Source organism: Leuciscus leuciscus, assembly GCF_965113295.1.
Source record: "Leuciscus leuciscus genome assembly, chromosome: 5".
NCBI lineage: Eukaryota > Metazoa > Chordata > Actinopteri > Cypriniformes > Leuciscidae > Leuciscus > Leuciscus leuciscus.
Window position 1 is genome coordinate 26,511,228 of NC_138729.1, and position 20,347 is coordinate 26,531,574.

At 35.9% G+C, this 20,347-nt stretch overlaps 1 protein-coding gene across 1 annotated transcript in view; it reads right to left on the reverse strand.

The window, feature by feature from the left end:
• arl15a (ADP-ribosylation factor-like 15a) overlaps positions 1–17,909 on the reverse strand; it is a 184,587-nt gene extending 166,678 nt beyond the window's left edge. Inside the window, exon 1 of the mRNA XM_082168800.1 lies at positions 17,855–17,909. Coding sequence (XP_082024926.1) covers positions 17,855–17,908 — 54 coding nt within the window. The 5' untranslated portion in view covers position 17,909. The remainder of the gene's footprint in view (positions 1–17,854) is intronic.
• Between the last annotated feature and the right edge of the window lie 2,438 nt (positions 17,910–20,347).

Sequence of the window (20,347 nt, forward strand, 5' to 3'; positions counted from 1 at the left end):
AGGGCATTTACACCAGGGGCCTCATGTACAAAGACTTGCATTGAATTCATACTAAAACATTACAGCTTTGTCCGTACGCACAAAAAAAACCAGATGTGTGAATCTCTGCGTACGAAGGATCCCACGCATATTCTCTTTGTACATCCCAATTAACGTAAAATTGAGCGCACATGCACGAGCACAACGCCCCACCCAGTCTCCTCCCTTAATTTAATTAATTTAAATATGGTAATGAGTCCACTTTGGCAAAAGAAAGCAGTAAGAAAATGGCGGCAAGAAACGAAACTTTACAGAAAGTGAATTGGAGGTGGAAACGAAAAAAAAAAAAATTATTTGGAACTTTGTCCTCCGGAATTAATAACAAAAGGAAAAAATATGAGTGGGAGAGTTTGGCTGATGCCGTCAATGCGGTGGGATCTGAAAGTCGCACTGTAGAGTAGACTGAGTAGCCTACAGTTGAGACACTTTTTGCGTTTTGATTTTTCACACAAAAATAGACACTGAAAAGAAGTTAATTTCCACATGACACGCCACATGACATTTCATTAGCATATAGCATATCAATCAATAATACCCACAAGTAGTTTATATTTTCCACAATTAGCTCATAAAAATAAGGTGCTTTTTGTCTCAACTGTACCCATATGTGGTGCATGGTACAGTTGAGACACCCATTTTTAATGATGTGAAGGTAACTAACCATTCATTGTAAATATAAAAAATAAAGACAAATAAAGAAAATAACAATTGGGCAACATTTGTTTATTCATCCATTTATATTCATTCATTTTATTTAAATTAGCACTGGTTAAAATGTATAAAGCAGGAACAAGATATGTAACAATATTTATTAATAATACACGGTTTAAATATCACAAATATCAAATTTTATTTTCATTTGTGTCCTATGCTGGCTAATTACGACGTTTAAACTGTTATCATAACACTGAATAACTAAACAGTGTGTTTCCTAATAGAACTCTATCGGGGGTACAGTAGATATGTCTCAACTATCCCCCGCTGGCAACCTCGCACATTTCTCTAGATTTTTTGCAATTACCTTGCATGACACAATACAATGAAATATGACCGTTTTTAGGGCACAGAATAACGTTTGTGGTGATACCAGTTACGTTTAACAGTCACATAAGGATAATAAGCTATTCATTGTGGAGAGTGCATGGTGAAGTGAACGTCATCTGAGAAAAAAAAAACTTTTCCCGATTTTTTCGGATCGGAGATGCGTCCGTTGTTCAAATTTCCCACGATCAAAGAGGACACTAATACGAACGTGCACAGCAAAAATCACAACTTGTGCTTGCTGCGAACGCAAGTTATTTAAGGTGTCTCAACTGTACACGTCTCAAATGTACACAGTCTATAAATGACCTTAAAAAGAAATGGTCTGATATAAAGGTGGACATTAAACCAAAGCGGTCATTGCCATAGACTAAGGGTTGTATCAATTTGCATATGCTTTTATATGTTCTTACTTAATTGCATAATTGATAGAGTATTCCCATAAGGCTTGTGTGACAATATATGTCAATTATTTTATAAATTGCAAATTAATAGCAATGCTTCCCACAGGTGGTGGTGCAATAGACTTGTAGAACAATTCGTTGTGTAATGTTTGCAACTTCACTTCATTGCCTGTAAGAGTCGCCAACGGACAAAAACAATGAGAAATGTACGTACGCCAGTCATGAAATTGGCGTGGAGGAACGCACGTCATTGGATCGCGTTAATTTCACTGTTAGTACATACGACCGTGAGCGTGAAAGCTAGCGTACGCAAAGTTTTTGTGCGTACGCAAGATTGATACATGAGGCCCCTGGTCTTTTCACGATCGGAAAGCTATCGGATCACAGAAAACTAATGAAGTGGCCAGATGTAAACAGCCCCTGAGGTCCAATATTGTGCATACTATTGTGTTATTGTTAAGCCCCACTAAAGGCATAAAAACATTGTAAAGCACCATAAAGTTTTCTTTTCGTGCACTATATTCCAAGACTTCTAAAGTCATTCGATAGCATAATGTGATGTAAAAATGTATATTTAAGTCGTTACGTTAAAGTTAATGGAAACTCATCTCCCCTCAGTCATTCTCTATTCAGCATTCAAACAGCGCGTCACGTTCGGTTACGACAATAACACGATGACACTCTCTCCAAGATCAATGTTCCCATTATTATAGTCTATTGCGCTTTCTAAATCATATTCCTTTCTCCCAGGTGTCTGTTAGATTACAGCACTGGAGTAGAGAGCACTATGAATTGTTCTTCATGCGCACTGTAACAGAAATTTTCAACTGTTCAAAAGAAAAGGCTCAATAAACTTTTGCATAGATATGATACACTAAGCATCAAATATCTCGTCGCTTTGTTCTTTGAACTTTTCAATGCGAAGCGCTGCACGCTGTTTCTTTGCGTTGCTTTAAGTGCATCATCCTGAATTCTAAATTGGAGCCTTTCATATTATAATACTTAGGGGAGGTTTAAACACCTGGGGCAAGGGGGCGTGGCCCCTGGGAATATCACTGATGGGCGACGCCCCCTCCCCCTGGGAAAAATCGTGCAGCTCTGTAGTTTCTCTTGATATTAGCATGTTCACAGTTGTTTCATTTTATATTTTTTTTCAGGGACCAGATGCCACTGATGAGTCCTGCTGACTTAAACATTCACATGAGACACTGTACATGAACATGGTAAAATGAAAGATCAAACACCTTGGAAATGACAGGTATATGTACTATGTTTCAGGAATGGCACAAAGGTGTGTGACTACTCAAGTCTATGTCTTTAGATCAGTGTGTTAAATAATGTGCTTTTTTGTCCTTTGTTGTGTATCTTCGGATTATTTTCTGTTGTAAATAAATCCAAACAATCAAAAAGCCATTCTTTTTAAAATCTCTACTCATTCTTTGTTCGAGTTACCTCACAGTCCCACCTGATAGGGCCATTATGGGAGGGTCTTTGTCTTTCTCAGGTGTGAAACACATCAATATTCATGATGATTGACACCTCCTCACATAAAGCTTTCTTACACAAAACATTTCTTATTCAGATAAAACAATACATTGATTTAAAATCTGTGAGTATGCAGGATGATTTTCACATAGTTTTGAAGCAAATATTCTAGGCTAGGCTATGTGACAATTTTCAAAAGTCTTGAAGAAATAATCAGTATGGTTTTCATGACCTTATTTCAGTGACAATTTTGTTTTTGTTTTTTTCACAAACCACGCATAAACGTCATTATCAAAACTACAAACTTTTACATACATGCTGACATATTATTGTAGCAGAGAAATAAGTTGTATTGAAATAAGTTGAAATAAGTTCTATTGTAATAGAAATAAGCACAAATGTCAGAGCATGTCAAAACACCTACAGGGTAGTGCTAGGAGGTAAGACCAAAAAACTATATCACGGTATTTTTCAAAATTAAACCGGTTTCACGGTATAATTTTTTTTCAAGCATGACCGGGTGTTAACCACATTTTATACTGAGAAAGTACTGCAGTAGATTGACTCAGAATGCCCTATTTTACAGTCATGAGTGAATATTGTAGAAAAATTCCACACTAGTATTAGACGGGGGGGGGGGGGGGGGGGGGGGTTGTTGTTCCATGGCATGGGGGGGGGATTCCTTCGTTAATAATTTGTTAGAACAGAACTCTATTATATTAAATATTAATCAAAAATGAATCACTCCTTCAAAATCCAAACATTCAGTGTAAGAGTAAAAAAATGACATAACTTTATTTATAGTAAGTTTATTTGATTCACAGCTTATTTAGAGTTTTGATCTCGACAACCCAACTGCATTTACCATTTATCGCAAACAGTCTAAACTAAAAGATTGTTTTGGTAATTGTTCTACACATTGTCATATAGATAACCTGAAAATACAGTAGTTTATTAAGGTTAAATCTTGCTAACCACTCCAAAAAATGGGGTAAGCACACAAATGAGGTGTTAAATGTGCTTTGACTTGTTTACATTAGTTAATTGTATTAGGCCAACTATCATGAACCACAAGCAATACATTTGTTACTGTATTTATTAATCTTTGTTAATCTTAGTTGAACAAACAATGAACAGCTGTATTTTTATTATGTTATTTCACACAGTGCATTAACAAATACAACTTTTGATTTAAATAATGTAGGCTACTAGTAGGCTAAATGGTGAAATTAACATTAATAAAGATCAATAAATGCTGTAGAAGTGCAGTTTATTTATAGTTAATGTTAACTGATCTAGTTAACTAGAGTTTAATAAATGGAACCATATTGTAAAGTGTTATCGATTTGTTATACATCGATTCAGTTTTGGACAGATCAGTTGTTTTAACCATTTATTAAATGGAATCGGAATGGAAACGCATACAGCTGTGCCCTCACTACAGTGCAACTCTGTCGCGCTGCGTTCCGAACATTGTTAAAGCGGCATACACCGGTATATTAAAAATTCATATCATAACAAAAATAAACACCGGTATTCGGTATGAACCGGTATACCGCCCAGCACTACTACAGGGCCCAGAAAACACCTCAGACCCCAGAGGGTTAAGCTTGACAGGCCATGTCCTCAACTACTCTTATAAGAGTGACCAAGACAGTCTTCAAAAATTCACCTTTTGACCAAAAAAAATAAAACCTGTTTAAAAGGGACATGAGGTTGAGTAAATGATGACAAAATCAGCTTTGGGTAAACAAACTATTCCTTTAAGCATGTGTTAATATTACTGCGGATCAGAACATGGGCCTCAAAAACAGGGTTCTGTATTTCTGCTGACCCATTTAATGTCTACAGAGAATTCTACAGCCTCTGTAGAGAGAAGTAAATCATAAAAAGGCCTGTGTTGTTTGCACACCACTTTAATATCTTGTTTGTTATTTAATTTTTCTTGATATTTTTGGACCCCTGGTCTCAAAAACAATGCTCAATCTCAACGCTTATGTAATATTAAACTCCAACCAGATTCAGGGACCCCACTGCCAAGCCCACCCATTTCAAGCTGAAAATCATACCTTTCCCTCAGCATTAAGACACATTCAGACAGAGTTTGGATGAAGAATAGGAACAGCTGTTTTCAGTGCATGGTTCAAACAGGAGATTTCAAATCTGCAAATGTATGAAAATCATAAAACTCTCAGGAAGTATTAGGTCTAGCCTAATTTAATAATTGCTTGATCTGCACTGACCTGAAGACACAGTTGGCTGTATAGCAGAAGGGCCATTCTGCCACTTATTTGTCACCTTTAAACCAATAAAAACATACAACCAATAAAACTCTGAGGAGTACATACATAAATGAGTTTATATGAATGCTGGAGGGATAAAACAGAAATGAAATAGCTGTACTATCCTGTTGGAGGCAATTAGTAGTGTAGCCCAAAGTGTTAATAAACTGAAGCAATTTTAGCTGACGTTCAGATTTCCCAATTCAAGTCGCTGAGGATAAAATGTCTAATAAATTACTAAATGTAAATGTTGCTTGTGTTTAAAAGCAGATATTCAGTGTTGTTATTGTTAACTAAAAATAAAACTTAAAAATTGTTTTCATCATTAAAGCTGAAAGCTGAGATATATATATATATATATATATATTAGGGCTGGGCGATAAATCGATTTTATCGATTAACTCGAATGTGTAGTTTACGTCGATTTGTTTGAATGAAAATCGGTTTTCTCTTTAACATTCGCCGACGCTCCCCTCTGGGCTCCCGTAGCTCCGAACGGGCTCAGCCCTTCCCCCGCGCGTTTGGCATAGAGATACACAAACCACGTGGCAAATTAACAAGACCGCGGCAGCACAAGCACACCCGCCAAAAAACAGCCTACAGTCTTACAAACTGAATCCGCAGGGCTGCCAACTCTCACGAATTCACCGTGAGACTCACGCAATCGTCACTTTTTACACGCTCTCGCGCCACACATCCATTTTCTCACGCAGAGAAAAGTCGCAAAGCAAAGAGGACACTGACACCGACAGCCAAGACAGAGAAGGTTACTATTGCAATGAAACAAATTCTCAGCTTTCAGATTCTGTCGATTTAATTACGAAATTCAAACAATAAACACCGTTTTGGCGCTTGACAGATCGCTGACAGTTCAAGTGGCACGTGAACCGATCATCTGTTACTCTTTACTACTAGTTAATTGTACGTTAGGCTAAATAAACACGAATGATCAATAGGTAATTTGAAAGATACAGTTCAACTTACCGAAATGAAATAAAATCGATCTATCTGTGTTTTTCAACTGCGGAAAGAGGTCTATAATAACAGCTGGAGAACAATATGTCACGTAACATTACATTTACCTCTGGAAAGCCATTTAATGACCATAGCACGTTAGTTGGACTTTATAATAATTGCTGTAGAGAGGAGTATTTTGCTAAATATGATAACTGTATTACATATTTATTATATTTTTTACCTATATCATTAAAATATTATAATGTTGTTATTATAAAAAAAAAAAAGCATTATATTTAATTTGAGATGTTATTTTTAACCTTTAATAATAATACCAGCTGACAGGGCTTTAAATTAACATGTATCTACTGTACCTAGTATTTATCCAAAGGAATCGATATTGAATCAAGATCAGAATCAAATCACAAGAATTGAATTGAAATTGTGAAAGCAATAATAAAAACAGTAGCATACCAGTCATTGTACCATGTTAACATTGTGTTGTCACTAAACTTAATAAAATTCTGTTTAGTTACCAAATGTTTTGACAATCACAATACATTTTATTGTGATGTACATTTTTTTTTCACGTTTCCCCCCAATCCCAATCCACCCATTTCATGTTATGTTACGTTATGTTATGTTACATTTTCACTGTTTACAAAGGCAGGGCCTGCCATCTTGTCTTTTTGGCTTGTTGCTTCTGATTGCACTTTAACCCCAAGGGGGAAATCCAAATCAAATCCCAGAAGGGAAAATCAAAACAAAATAAAGTTAAAACTTGTTTTGAACAATTTCTTTGTCATCTGCAGATTGATTTTAAGTAAGGGAAGAAAAATAAATCGATTTAAATCGTAAATCGGATTTTTTGTGAAAAAATCTGGGGGGGGGTTTTCGGCCATATCGCCCAGCCCTAATATATATATATAAAATAAGACTTATAATAAGACTAATAAGACTTAATTGAATTAAACAAATTTGAAACATGCCTTGGCAACTAACTGAAATGTTTAAAAACAAAAATTACTGAACTGAAATAAATATAAATTAAAGCAAAATACAAATATTTAGAAAAAAAATAGAAATAACAAAAAGCACAAAAAATATAAAACGAAAACGAAAATAAAAACGAAAACTGAAAATAGTAATAACCCTTTTATACATGAATTATGACAACCTCAGTCAAGATTTTTTTGTGTGTGTGTTTTTATTGCTCTTAGGGCAAGATTTTAACTTTTTTTCAGTATGCATTTTTGTATACTGTATTAAACAATACAGTAATAACGTGTGTATTTAAACCAATGAATAAAATGCTATAAAATCATGTGAAAAGCATAAAACATATAAAAATAATACAGCTTCAATTATTGCAAACGCAATTAAGTTTGTTCCCATCCGACCAGCTGACGGAGAAGAACTTCATACAAGTTGATATTTGATAACAGAACATTATGGCGTGATTCCATCAAAAATCTGGTGGAGATAAAACTCTGAGGCAACCCAACTCAGACTATGTAGAAAACACTCTACATTGCGAATGGCGCGAATTGAGCGTCTGGCGCGTTTTATGTAGTGCTATTTGTGCATTCTCGCGTTTGACGCGAATTCGCGTCTGCCGCCCGAGTTGAAAAATCTAAACTTCTGCGTCAATTCGCGCCGCATTAACCAATCAGGAGCCTGCTTGCTGCTGTCACGTGGTGAAGTGACAGTTTATAATGTTATTTTATGTTTGGCCTCAATAAATTATTTTGTAATATGACTAAAATGCTTGGTGTGCAAAGCAAATCTTTCACATAAAAACTCGATTTCAATATATGAGAGATACTCATTTTGTATTGAATGCTATTTATTCCATATCTATTCTAGATTATATGAAACATTATTATTCTAATGTAAAGACAACAAACACAATTTAGTGTATTAAAACTTTTCAAAAAATCACAGGACAGGTTTCACTTTTGGAGGCTGGCTCCATTTATTATCAAAACAAAAATAAATGACAGATTAGGTGGGTGTGGACGAGGGTGAACCTCGCGCCGGGCTTTAGAGCGCGGGCTCGACAAGCATAGACCACTCGAGGCCGAGGCCTTATACGGCCTACGCTGTCCTCGTCAGCGTCCTCACCGTTAGGTCCACCAAACCTAGCTCCTGGAGCAAATTGTGAAACTCCTGAAACCCTCCGGAGGGTCTGGTGGACCCGAGTACAGCGACGATGTCCCCTACGCAGCTGTTTCTGCTCTCCAGAGCATATACGAGCGGTGACTCTCTCGATTAATGCTAATGCTAATGCTCGATAAACATCTAAAAAAGATGGCCGCCAAAACTTTCACCTCTGACGCGCGTAAATTTCGCTTCAAAAACTTTTGTTTTTACGCGCGTTAGACACGCGAATTAACACAAAGTGGTCAAGCGTCAAACTAGACGCGGTAGACGCGAATTTGACGCGCTATTCGCGTCCGGTGTGAACGCACAGTAAGGCTGCACGATGTATTAAACCATTCAAAAGCCATACTTTAGCATAGTGCTATTGTGAAATCACAAAGGCTGCAATTCAATTAAATAAATATATGCTAGGGGTGCACGATGTATCGTTTTAGTATCGATATTGTGATATGCGCATCTGCAATAGTCACATCGCAGGATGTGTGATTTAGGATAGGGTTCGTAGTTGATCCGTGATCTGTACGGGCTGCTCCTCGGTCCCCGGCAAAGTTTAACCATCATAGAGTGACAGTTTATAATTTTCATGTGTTTTTAAGTCGGAAACGCAGTTGGTTATCAGTTGTAAACAGAAAGAAAACTTGTCATTACCGGTATTGGATGCGTGCATTCGTCTTAAAAAGTGACAGCAGCCCAATATACCCGAAACTGTGTGTATCACCAAAGCTAATGAAACATCAAAAGAGAAAGAGAAAATCACTTTTGTAGCTTTGACAAAGATAAACTGTATTAATTATATGAATCATATTTAATTTATACAGTGAAGAACTTGACTAGCAGAGTTATTTTACATTTGGTAATTCAATGTCTGTACCTGAATACAGTTAATTTACCTGAAAAACAAAGCACCGCATATTTCATCTGTCTTTGTTCTATTTCATTTATCTATGCTTGTAATTTGTTTATTATTTTCTATGCAGATGCACTACCTTACAAAATTTCCCCAATCATCCTAGAATGATTTATTCTTTACAAATAGAGAGATTCAAATCAAGGACTATTGTTGGCTAACGATGCTTTCGGGAAACACACCCCTGGTTGAATAGTGTTGGCCTGAATTTCGGCGCAGGGTTGCGGGTATTGTGCATAATTTTACTCATTCCCGCAAGTTTCGCGCTCACACCACTAATCTATGAACAGCTTGTGAGTACAAAATTGACTTATTGTGTTTAAACGGTTAATTACAAACAAAAGTATGTCAAAATGTCTGTCTAAGAGTATTCAGGTAAATATAGTCAGTTTTGGAACATAAATAGTAATGCATGTGGCGTAACAGTATATTGGATGTGACAGCAGCCTAATAAATCTGCTGAAGTCTGTCATGTTAATCAAACAACAAAAGACAAAAAAAATCATTTGCTGCTCTTGACTGAATAACTTTTGTATCTTTAATTGTAAGCATTCATCTGTATTTATTTTTTACAACGAAGACTATAGAAGACTATAAAGTGTTATTTTAAATTTGATTACTTTAATTTCTGTATTAGTGCCTCTTTATTGTATTGTATTTATTTGAGCTATTGTTGTTTGCAATTTGTTTATTTGTTCTTTATTACTGACCATTTACTTGTCTTTTTGTGTGTAAATTTAGTTCAACGATTCAAGAATGTATGTGTTAGCTGAGAACACCGTGTTAGCTACTGCAACAAATGTACCAAAATTATCAAAAAAATAATGAGATGACAAATTAGCTGTATGGCGGTATACATGGCAGTTTTCTCTGTGGTATCGAAAATATTTTTCAAGGTATCGTGACAAATCTAATTTGAAATATACTGTCTATGTTGTTTCTACATTATTTTGGAGATTAAATGTGAATGTATTACAAATAGGGATGTATGAGACTAGTCAATTAAACGATACTGCTGCAGCTAGACGACTTGGAAAATACTAGTAGTTTACTTATTTCGTTTTGCACATTTAATGTTTTGTTTTATATTTTTACAAAGGTTACGGTTAAATTATCATCATGTTAATGTTACATCTTGAAATTAATATATTATTTCAAAAAGTGTATATCTGCTGCAGAAAATAAAATAATTTAATTTTACCACCAATTTTTTCATGCGCTGGTTTTCTCTGTGGCGCTTATGGCGGTTCAGAGAAATGTCCACTCAGAAGATGAGTGTTACATTCACAAAGCTGGAGTGTCCTTGATTTCCACCAGAGGGCACTCCTTCCATCTTGGTTATCTCACTATGGACTACATCTCCCATAACCCATTGCCCAGACTCATTATCCCTGATTACATCCACCTGTGTGTCATTACCTTGTTTAGCTCACCCTTTCCAAGCCTGGTCAATTCAGTCGTTCATCGCTAAGTCTTGTTTGTGTCTTAAAGGCATTTATGAGCCTTGGTATCCTGGTTTTTTTTATTCTCTGCCTGTTCAATTTGATTTCTGTTTGCCTCAGCCCTGAACTCTTTGTTTGCTTGTGTATGACCTTGGCCCGTTTTTGGACTTCGGGGGAAATTGGGGATTACCCTTTCAATAAACACTGCGTTTGGATCCTCAAACTTAGCGTGACCGAGCAGTTCATGATAATGAGTAAGGTGAGGGAGTATTTTGAAAGCCTACACAAAACTTGTCAGTTTTCTTCTATGTCAAGTCAAACTAGTATAACAATTAAGCTTGCTTAGGCTTATTATGCTACCAGTTATGACGGACAATACGGTATGAAATTTTATATTAGATACTGATATTTTATAAGGAGAAATATTATGAATGAAAGTTACTTTATGGGTGCTATATCAACATCCTAATGAAGAAAATACGGTTAAATAATGTATAGTTGTCAATACACGAAGGTTTTCTTGCAATTTTTGCCGTTTGTCATGTTACAGATACTTTCATACACAAGGTCTGCGTTCAAACCTGGACACGCAAGTGGTTGCTGTGATTAAAGGTCCCATGACATGCTACTTTTTGTAGGCTTTAATATAGTCCTTAGTGGTCCTTAGTACTGTATCTGAAATCTCTTTCCAAAAATTCAGCCTCGGTGCAGAATTATAGTCACTACAAGCCAGTCCCAGAATGAGCTTCCTTCAGATGGGCCGTTTCGGTGTCTGTAGCTTTAAATACTAATGAGGAGGAGAAAGGCCGCGTAAGGTGGAGGGTGGGTGTGGCCTTGACCATCTTGCGCAACGGTACCATGCATGTTTGGATATATTGCAATGGCACGAAGACACGCAGTCGTTCAAGCATTTCAGTTTGACCCAGAATCTGATCCAGATGGGAGAAGCAACGGATGAAGAAGTTGTAACTCAGCGGCTCCAGCAGGACGTTTCCGAATGGTTAGTTTAAAATATTATGTCTGGATAAGTTACTTTATTCGGATGGTTTACAGTTATCATCATGTAGCTAACGCGAACCTACTGTTGCCTTTTCATGAGATCTGTAACGTCTGTAATTTATCTTATTACAATTACATCAAGCTCTGCGATCTTGAAATGCGGATATCGCGCGCGCCATATAACCAACAGGAAAACGGTTATCCAAATAACAAAGAAATGTACAACACTCGCGTTACAGTATGTGTAACTTGATGCTGTCTACCTTTACATTAGCGCAAGTAGCTGCATAGCTAATGTGACAGCCACATTCTAGGTGTAAGAAGCTAGGTAACCATAAACAGTAAAGCAACACACTTATATATAATTTGTTGACTTACTTGTCCGACGTTCAGCAAGCCCAGCTCTGTATTGACCATTCGATGTTCATTTGTACATCCAATTATTGAGCAATTATTATGCTTCGCTCGCTCAAAAGCCATGATATCTCTCGTGGACAAACTAAAATCGCGCGCGCGCATTCTACTTCCTAGCTCATTTTCTCATGGGCGAGAAATATTCTCTGGGCGGGCAAAGCAGAGAAAGGGGAGGTAACATTTCTCCTTATGACGTCATAAGGAGGAGATTCAAGATCAGCCCGGTTGAGCTTCCATTTTCTCAAAGGCAGAGAAAAATAGCAAAAGCTCGATTTACACCGATTAAAATTTTTAGAAACTTGGGGACCATATACAGGCTAGGGGAACTCATATTAATGTTAAAAAACCTCAGAAAGTGGAAATTTCATGTCATGGGACCTTTAAGTAATACATTAAGGAGCTGACTTATGTGGACTAACTTCTATTTATAATAGGCTATTAGGTTTGAACTTATTGGTCCATAAAAAAAACTTTAATGTTAGGTGCTATTAATCACGATTAATTACAGAAAAATGTGCAATTAGGATTAATTACAAAAAAATGTGCAATTAGTTCATTTGATTTATTTTTGTAACATTAGCAACACATTATTAGCTATTTGTAGTCAAGCTAAAGGCTAATCCTCTTCTTCTTCAGAATCAATTTCTGGTTTAAACATGTATGACTGAATTAAACTAATATTTCCACTTGACATTGTGTAGCATTTACAACTAGATCAGGTAGTGCAAGCTGGTGTGATTTGAGTGGCTGTGGGGACCAATATTCCCTCTAAGCTGCCCACGTACGTGGTCGTGCACTTCTGATGTCTCAACCGCGAAGACACGAAATGTGTGGGGAAATCCATTTGATTGTAATCTAAAAGATAAATAATTGCAGTGCGCTCAGGGATGTTGGGGTAAGTATAAAATAATTCACATTCACATTTATTTTAAAAATATTCAGCTATTAGATCTGTTTAAATGCTTCAGTTTGTTATATATAAATCAATCATATCATAATAATGATTATATTACATTAATATACATAATATTAAAACAAACTGAAGCATTTAAACTGATATTATAATATTTTATCAGTTTAAATACTTAAATTAGTTTTAATTTCATATTATATTATATAACCACTTTTTGTGTGAACGTGCGCCATACAGGTCTGGTATAAATTATATATTTTTTTGGTCAGGTAGCTCAAATATCCGCCCAATAGAGAAGTTTTGCTCAGCAAGAAAAACAATTAGAGTGAACATTGGTGGGGAGTAAAAATGCATATTCATAGTCCCATGTATACATTCAAGCTATTTCAAGGCATGAAGAAATTATTTTTATCGAATTGCTTAAATTCCTCTATCACGTCATCCTTGCATCCAAGGAAAAAAAGATGTGACTAAAAGATGTTTAAAAAAAGATGTGACGAAAGGACACAAGAATGTGCAATGTCAGAAATTATTATATAACCTGCTTAAGCCCCTAATAAATCTAATAGAGTGTTTTGAGGATTTTAGTCCTTGTGTGTTAGAAATGTAGTAGTGCACTTATAAAAGCTGACTAAATTTACTTTGAGCAGATATATGCATTTACAAATGTATAGTTTTTCTTTTCCAGGAAAATGGACTTGGACTAAAATGTTTGACTAAAAATTGTAATAATTATATTTAACAATCTTTCGCCTCAGACCCTCATTTCATAACAAAAACAAAATAAAAGTTGGATAATAACAGGGATTGCAAATCATCTGTATTGAAATGAGCAGAAACAATTGCAGTGCATAATATTTTTGGGTCATAGTTAATGAAATGGCACCATCAAGTGGTTCAACCTCAAGTATTTGGGGTTCTTTTATAATAGATATTTTGAATCAATCACAGCATTAGGTATTATGCTGGCATTAGGTATTATGCCTATATTATTTGAATTGTTTTATACTGTGATTAAATCCAGATTCAAGGATCAGTGATGCTGAAAATACTAACATAAAACTTACAGGAAGCTCTCTACAATATAAGCATGTTTGTACTCTTAAAGTGGTGGTTGATTATGATTTCACTTTTCTAATTTTAGTTAGTGTGTAATGTTGCTCTTTGAGCATAAACAACATCTGCAAAGTTACAACCATCAAAGTTCAAAGCAAAGGAAGATATTTGCTTTTAAAGAAGTAATTTAAGGACTACAACAAACAGCTGGTAGGGACTACATGACATTCCTGCCGGGTTAGTGACATCACTAACCCTAAAATTTACATAAACCCCACCCCCTGGAACACGCAGTCCATGTTGAGAAGAGGAAGAGTTGTAGTAGAGCACATTTGTGAGTCTGCTCAAGCTGTCGCATCCGTCTTTTCACATGCAATACAGTGTGTAACACAAATGCAATAGCATGTCACTCATCTTACAACAGTTCCCACACGAGCGATTTTATAGATTATCATGACAGAATATGCTACACAAACACTTAAAGATAGTTAAGTTAGTTAGATAGTGATAGTCTCCACATCAGCTACATAAATTCATCAACTAACCATTCAGAAACGTCCTGTTGCATTCTACATGTTGTCACTTCTTCTTGAGTCTCTCAATCATTGTTCGACTACAGTTTAAACATAAAAGGCAGAACAGTTTCTGACATTTTAGTGCTTGTCTGTATGAGGTCATTTGCATTTAAAGGGATACGAAATGACACGTTTTTACTGACCCTCAAAAAGGGATAGAGACAGAGCGTATTTAGGCCACGCCCACACCCGGGGGGAAAACAGTGCAACCGTCTCCATTGACTTTGCATTGCGAGAGGCTGCCTCCTTGTCATTTCTTGCTTCTAACAAAAGACAGAAAAATGCCTAAAAGCTGCTATGTGACAAGGTGTACAGCAAACAAGCTAAAAAAAAACAGAAATACGTTTTTATTAGCTCTCGACCCCAAAAAATCGAAAATGTTTAACTTACTGCACACGTAGTGTATTTTAGTGCATACTGAGTGTCAGGATCTCACAATTTACCCATTCGTTCCAGCCTGTATCCACTTTTATGTCCTCAAACGCTCGTTTTTTGGGGTCGACAGCTTATGAAAACTTATTTCTGGGTTTCTTAGCTTGTTTGCTGTACACCTTGTCACATAGCAGCTTTTAGGCATTATTCTGTCTTTTGTTAGAAGCAAGAAATGACAAGGAGGCAGCCTCTCGCAATGCAAAGTCAATGGAGACGGTTGCACTGTTTTCCCCCCGGGTGGGCGTGGTCTTCAGATTATGACGCGTTGCGCTCTGTCTCTATGATTTGTAAAAAAATATATATATATTTGGGGTATTTTGAGCTAAAACTTCACATACACACTGGGGACAACAGAGACTTATTTTACATATTGTAAAAAGAGGCATTATACCACCCCTTTACGCATCAGAAATTTTACACGCATATTGTTCAATGGTTAAAAGAACATGTCTGAACCAAGTGGCAACCTCCCTGTCTCTCTCTTGAAGCCAATACGGAAGCAACTTAAACCGCAATTCATCAACTGGCCGCTAAACAGGCTCCAAAAGGGAGTTTGTGGACTATCGTGGAGACATTTTAATCGTCCACGATCAAAAATTGTGATATCGCACACCCCTACTTTAACTTTACTTAAGTATACTTAATAAAATGAACTTTTTTTTCGTAAGGGTTACCATCCTGAAATATACTGCCTAATAATCACTACTGTGTGTTTTTGAACAATCTGAGCCAAACATTTCCGAAAAACATTCTTCAGCGAACCTATTGAATGCAAACTTAGTTACTGTCAGTCAAACTATTGGCACAAAGACCACCTAAATTAGAACAAACAGGCAGTTAACACACATCTCATTGGTATTCTGTACAGGAAAACTGTGCTCCTAATAACAATGAACAAAGGTTTACCATCTCATGAACACCAGAAAATGCAAAAGCAGTAGAGTTCTATCATTAACAGTTTTGTGTAAATAAGTACATGTCAGACTGACATTAGAACTGAGTAAACACACATGCAGTCGCATGCAAACGCACGTAGAGTATACGGAAAACTGAGAATGAGGGAGGGTGGGGCTTTTAGAGCGAGAGACCGGACAACCGTTAGCCACGTGCCACAATTTTAGACCACAACTAAAATAGAAGGCATGTGATTTTCCCCTCCATTGCCACCTCAATGAAGGTCCTACAGAAAACTAATGAGACGCAATAAGACCTTCACCCGCACAGCCTGTGCACCACATTCACACTGGGCCACACACCTGTTGCCTTCAATTTCTTATTGTGATGACTCCGCTGAAAATGAAAGATTTACAATATATAACACATCTAAACACATACAGTATTAAAACAAACTAACTGATAGGATATTGACTAAAATCTACAATATACACTACCTGTCAAAAGGTATTTTTTAGAAGTCAACTTTTGAGCAAGGAAGGACACACTGAAATGATCAAAAATTACAGAAAAAAACGTTCAAAATGTTACATAAGATTTCTATTTCAAATAAATGTCGTTCTTTTGAACTTTTTATTTTTCAAAGAATCGCAAATCAGAAAAAAATGCAAATCAGCATATTAGAATGATTTCTAAAGGACACTGAAGACTGGAGTAATGGAGTAATTTAGCTTTGCCATCACAGGAATAAATTAGAATTTAAAATACATATATTGTAATAATATTTTACAATATTAGTGTTTTACTATATTTTTGATCTAATAAATGCAGCCTTGGTGGACATAAAAGACTTATTTCAAAAACATGAAAACATTTTACTGAATACAACCAGGTTCAGACTACACAATATCAGCCCAATTTTGGCACGATCCGCTTGACGTAGGGTGATGTGGTGATTTGTAAATGACAAACAAGAATCAATCATTTAATCTTGTATAGCACTGGTGTTATAGTGGATGACAGCCAACACCATGTCCGCAACACTTCACAAGGTCACAACAGAAAGAATAGCATGTTTTTAAAAAAATTCGGTCCTCCACGACGGTTCCGTCACAAATGTGAAGTTGACCAATAGGAGAACAGAGGCTCTGCCACACACAGCTTTCAAACATGGCGAAACGAGAGAGGCAATTATATTGGTGCTGCTAGGTGGAATTATGCAATGAGGAAAGGTTTGTGGAACTATGGCAACAATAATCCTACCAATATGATGTTTCCTCGAGGGACTTAATCCAACAAAAGTTATTTTTACATTTCTAATATTGAAAAAAAACAGCATATCTCAATAGTAACTGTTAAACTGGAAGAGTAGATAAGAAAAATACCCAGAGTCATAACAAAGAACACGTTACAATAGGATTACAGCTTTGGTTTTTTTTTTCCTACTGTATAAGGTTACCCTGTGACTTCTTGCATAAAATAACAGAAGTTAACTCGAGGGTTAACTATCAAAAACACCTGCCACACTACTCTCTGGGGATGAACAGGCGCTATATTCACCACAGTTTAATCATTTTTGATTTGCTACCAGCTCATGAAAGCTGTCAGACACAGACTATGATTCCAGCTATTGTAATCATGCAGAATGGAGAACTATTGCAGCGTTCAGATTGTGTATTTTGTTGAGAATGCCACCTGTAGCTTCAGGTGGCCAGTAAGATATTATAACAGAACATAATTCCACCAAAATAAGTTTGGACAAACATCCAAATAACTAAAATCATAGAAAATGCACCAACATGTGCATGCATAAAATGTACGGCAAAATATGGAGACGTGTGCTTGGCTTACCGTATAAAAGCCAATCCTACACAGGGCTATTGAGAGCTGAATGTGTTCTGACATCGTCCCCAGCAACAGCGTTACCCCAGACAACAAACAAGCCAAGCCAGAGTAACTGAACGAGGCCAGGAGGAGGACGGCTTTGAAGAGGGAACACAGAAAGACACTATACGAAGACAGAGATTCAATGGTCCTTCTTCAAATGAAAGGATGGAGAAAAGAGGAATCAGTTCTGTTCATTCCCCATTCATAAATAAACATAAACTAGAGGTGGGTGAATACTCAGGGAGTGGGGGGGGAGAGAGAGAGAGAGAGAGAGAGAGAGAGAGAGAACAACTAAAGGGGATTAGTAGAGCGCAGTCTCAAGAGATTATCAGCTCAGTGACTCGTACTGCAAAATAAAACTGCTAATTGGATTAGTTACTTTTACACACCTACACACAATGAATTATATAGAAAAATAATCGTTAAAAAATAATCACATCTCCAACCTTGAAAAAAGCAGACAAACAGGTCAATTATGACATCATATATTTTGATGAGTTATGTAATAATGTAAAGAAAGTGTTAATGATCGTAACGATGATAATAGTGATGATTGTGTACTCTCAGTGAGAGAAAAACTCAGGATTGTGGGAAGCTGATAATATTATCAAAGCATGCCACTGGTGTGCCTAAGTAATATAATTATATTATGGTCTCAAATGGTCATCGTGTAAACAAATTCGAAATCGAACCGAATTTTTATCCACCGTTGTTGATTGTAAATAAGCTAATGCATATTCTAAAAATATAAATTCAAATAATGTATCTAGGACTCTTCATAGAGAAGATAAAATACCTATAAACCATTTATCATTTTGCCTCATCCCTTTTCTTAAAAATTGTTTAAAGGCTGAAATGTGAGGTTTATTATGTATTAGACTTTTTTTCAGCAAGGACACATTCAATTGATCAAAAGAGGCAGTAAAGACATTTACAGTGTTACAAGACATTTTTATTTCAAATAAATGGTGTTCTTTTGAACTCTCTATTTATTAAAGAACCCTGAAAAAAAATGATCATGGTAAGGCAGGCAGCACAACTTTTCAACATTAATACTAAAAAAAATTTTTTTTAAACACCAAATTCATAATTAGAATGATTTCTGAATGATCATGTGACACTGAAGACTGGAGTAATGATGCTGAAAATTCAGCTTTGCCAAATTGCCATCACAGGAATAAATTACTTTGGGGAAAAAATTATAATAAAATTCAAATAAATAAATTAGAAACCACTTATTTTAAGCTGTAGTGATATTTTACATTATTTGTGTATTTTTGTTATAAAAACAAAAAAATTGCAGCCTTGGTGAGCATATAAGAGACTTCTTTAAAAAAACATCTTACCAACCCCAAACTTTTGAACAGCAGTGTACAACCAAGCAAGCATAAAAATCCTAAACACAAAAGACATTTATGTAATGGACATGTTATGGAATATTTTGTTTATTTGAATATATTGTGTTTGGTTATGTTATGTTCTAGTGAGATGTGTCCTCTCTATATCATTAATTATCTGAAAAATGTCTTCTCTCTTGTGACTATTCCACATTAAGTAACCAGGTGACTGTCACGTCATGACTAATTAATTGTTGTTTAAAAGAACTCTGAGTGTGTTTGTTACCCACACCCTGGTGAAGGCTCATTAGCTGTTGTTTGTGAACTGATTTCAATTGCCTAAGTGACTAAAAGGATTTTTATACATTTACTAAAATTCTCAAGTGCCTTGGCTTGATACGTTTTTATGACCAAAGACATTAGTTTCGTAATCCAGGCCTATTCTACTGCCGTGTCCAGAATCTCTCTCTCTCTCTCTCTCTCTCTCTCTCTCTCTCTCTCTCTCTCTCTATATATATATATATATATATATATAATATACAGGTATATATACATAAATATATACATGTGCTCCTTCTAAATATCCACAAGGTGGCAGTATTGGTTTGTTATTCACATCTGTCTGTAAACGGTCACACCTCAGAAGAACAACTAAGGTATATGCATATTTATTTAACAGGAGTTTTGTGTTTGCTCCTACTTAGTGTAGCATTTATGTATCCTTTAGAATATATTTGAAAATGTATTTTATTCCTGTGATGGAAAAGTTGAGTTTCAGCATTATTACTCAGTGACAGTCTCAAGTGTCACATGATCCTTCAGAAATTATTCAATTTTGCTGATTTGGTGCTCAAGAAACAGTTCTTATCATTATTATTAATGTTGAAAACAGATTTCATAGAAAGTTCAAAACAGCTTACAGTATTTGAAACAAATCTTTTGTAACAATGGAAGTTTTTATTGTCACTGTATACGGTCACAAAAATGTCCCCAAACTTTTCAACAGTAGTGTGTGTAACAACACATTATGTCATGCTTGTTGAGTACAAGCTTCCTACATACTAATGTGAACATATCAGTTCTCTTTGCCTATTCTAAAATGGTCTGCCCAATCCCATGC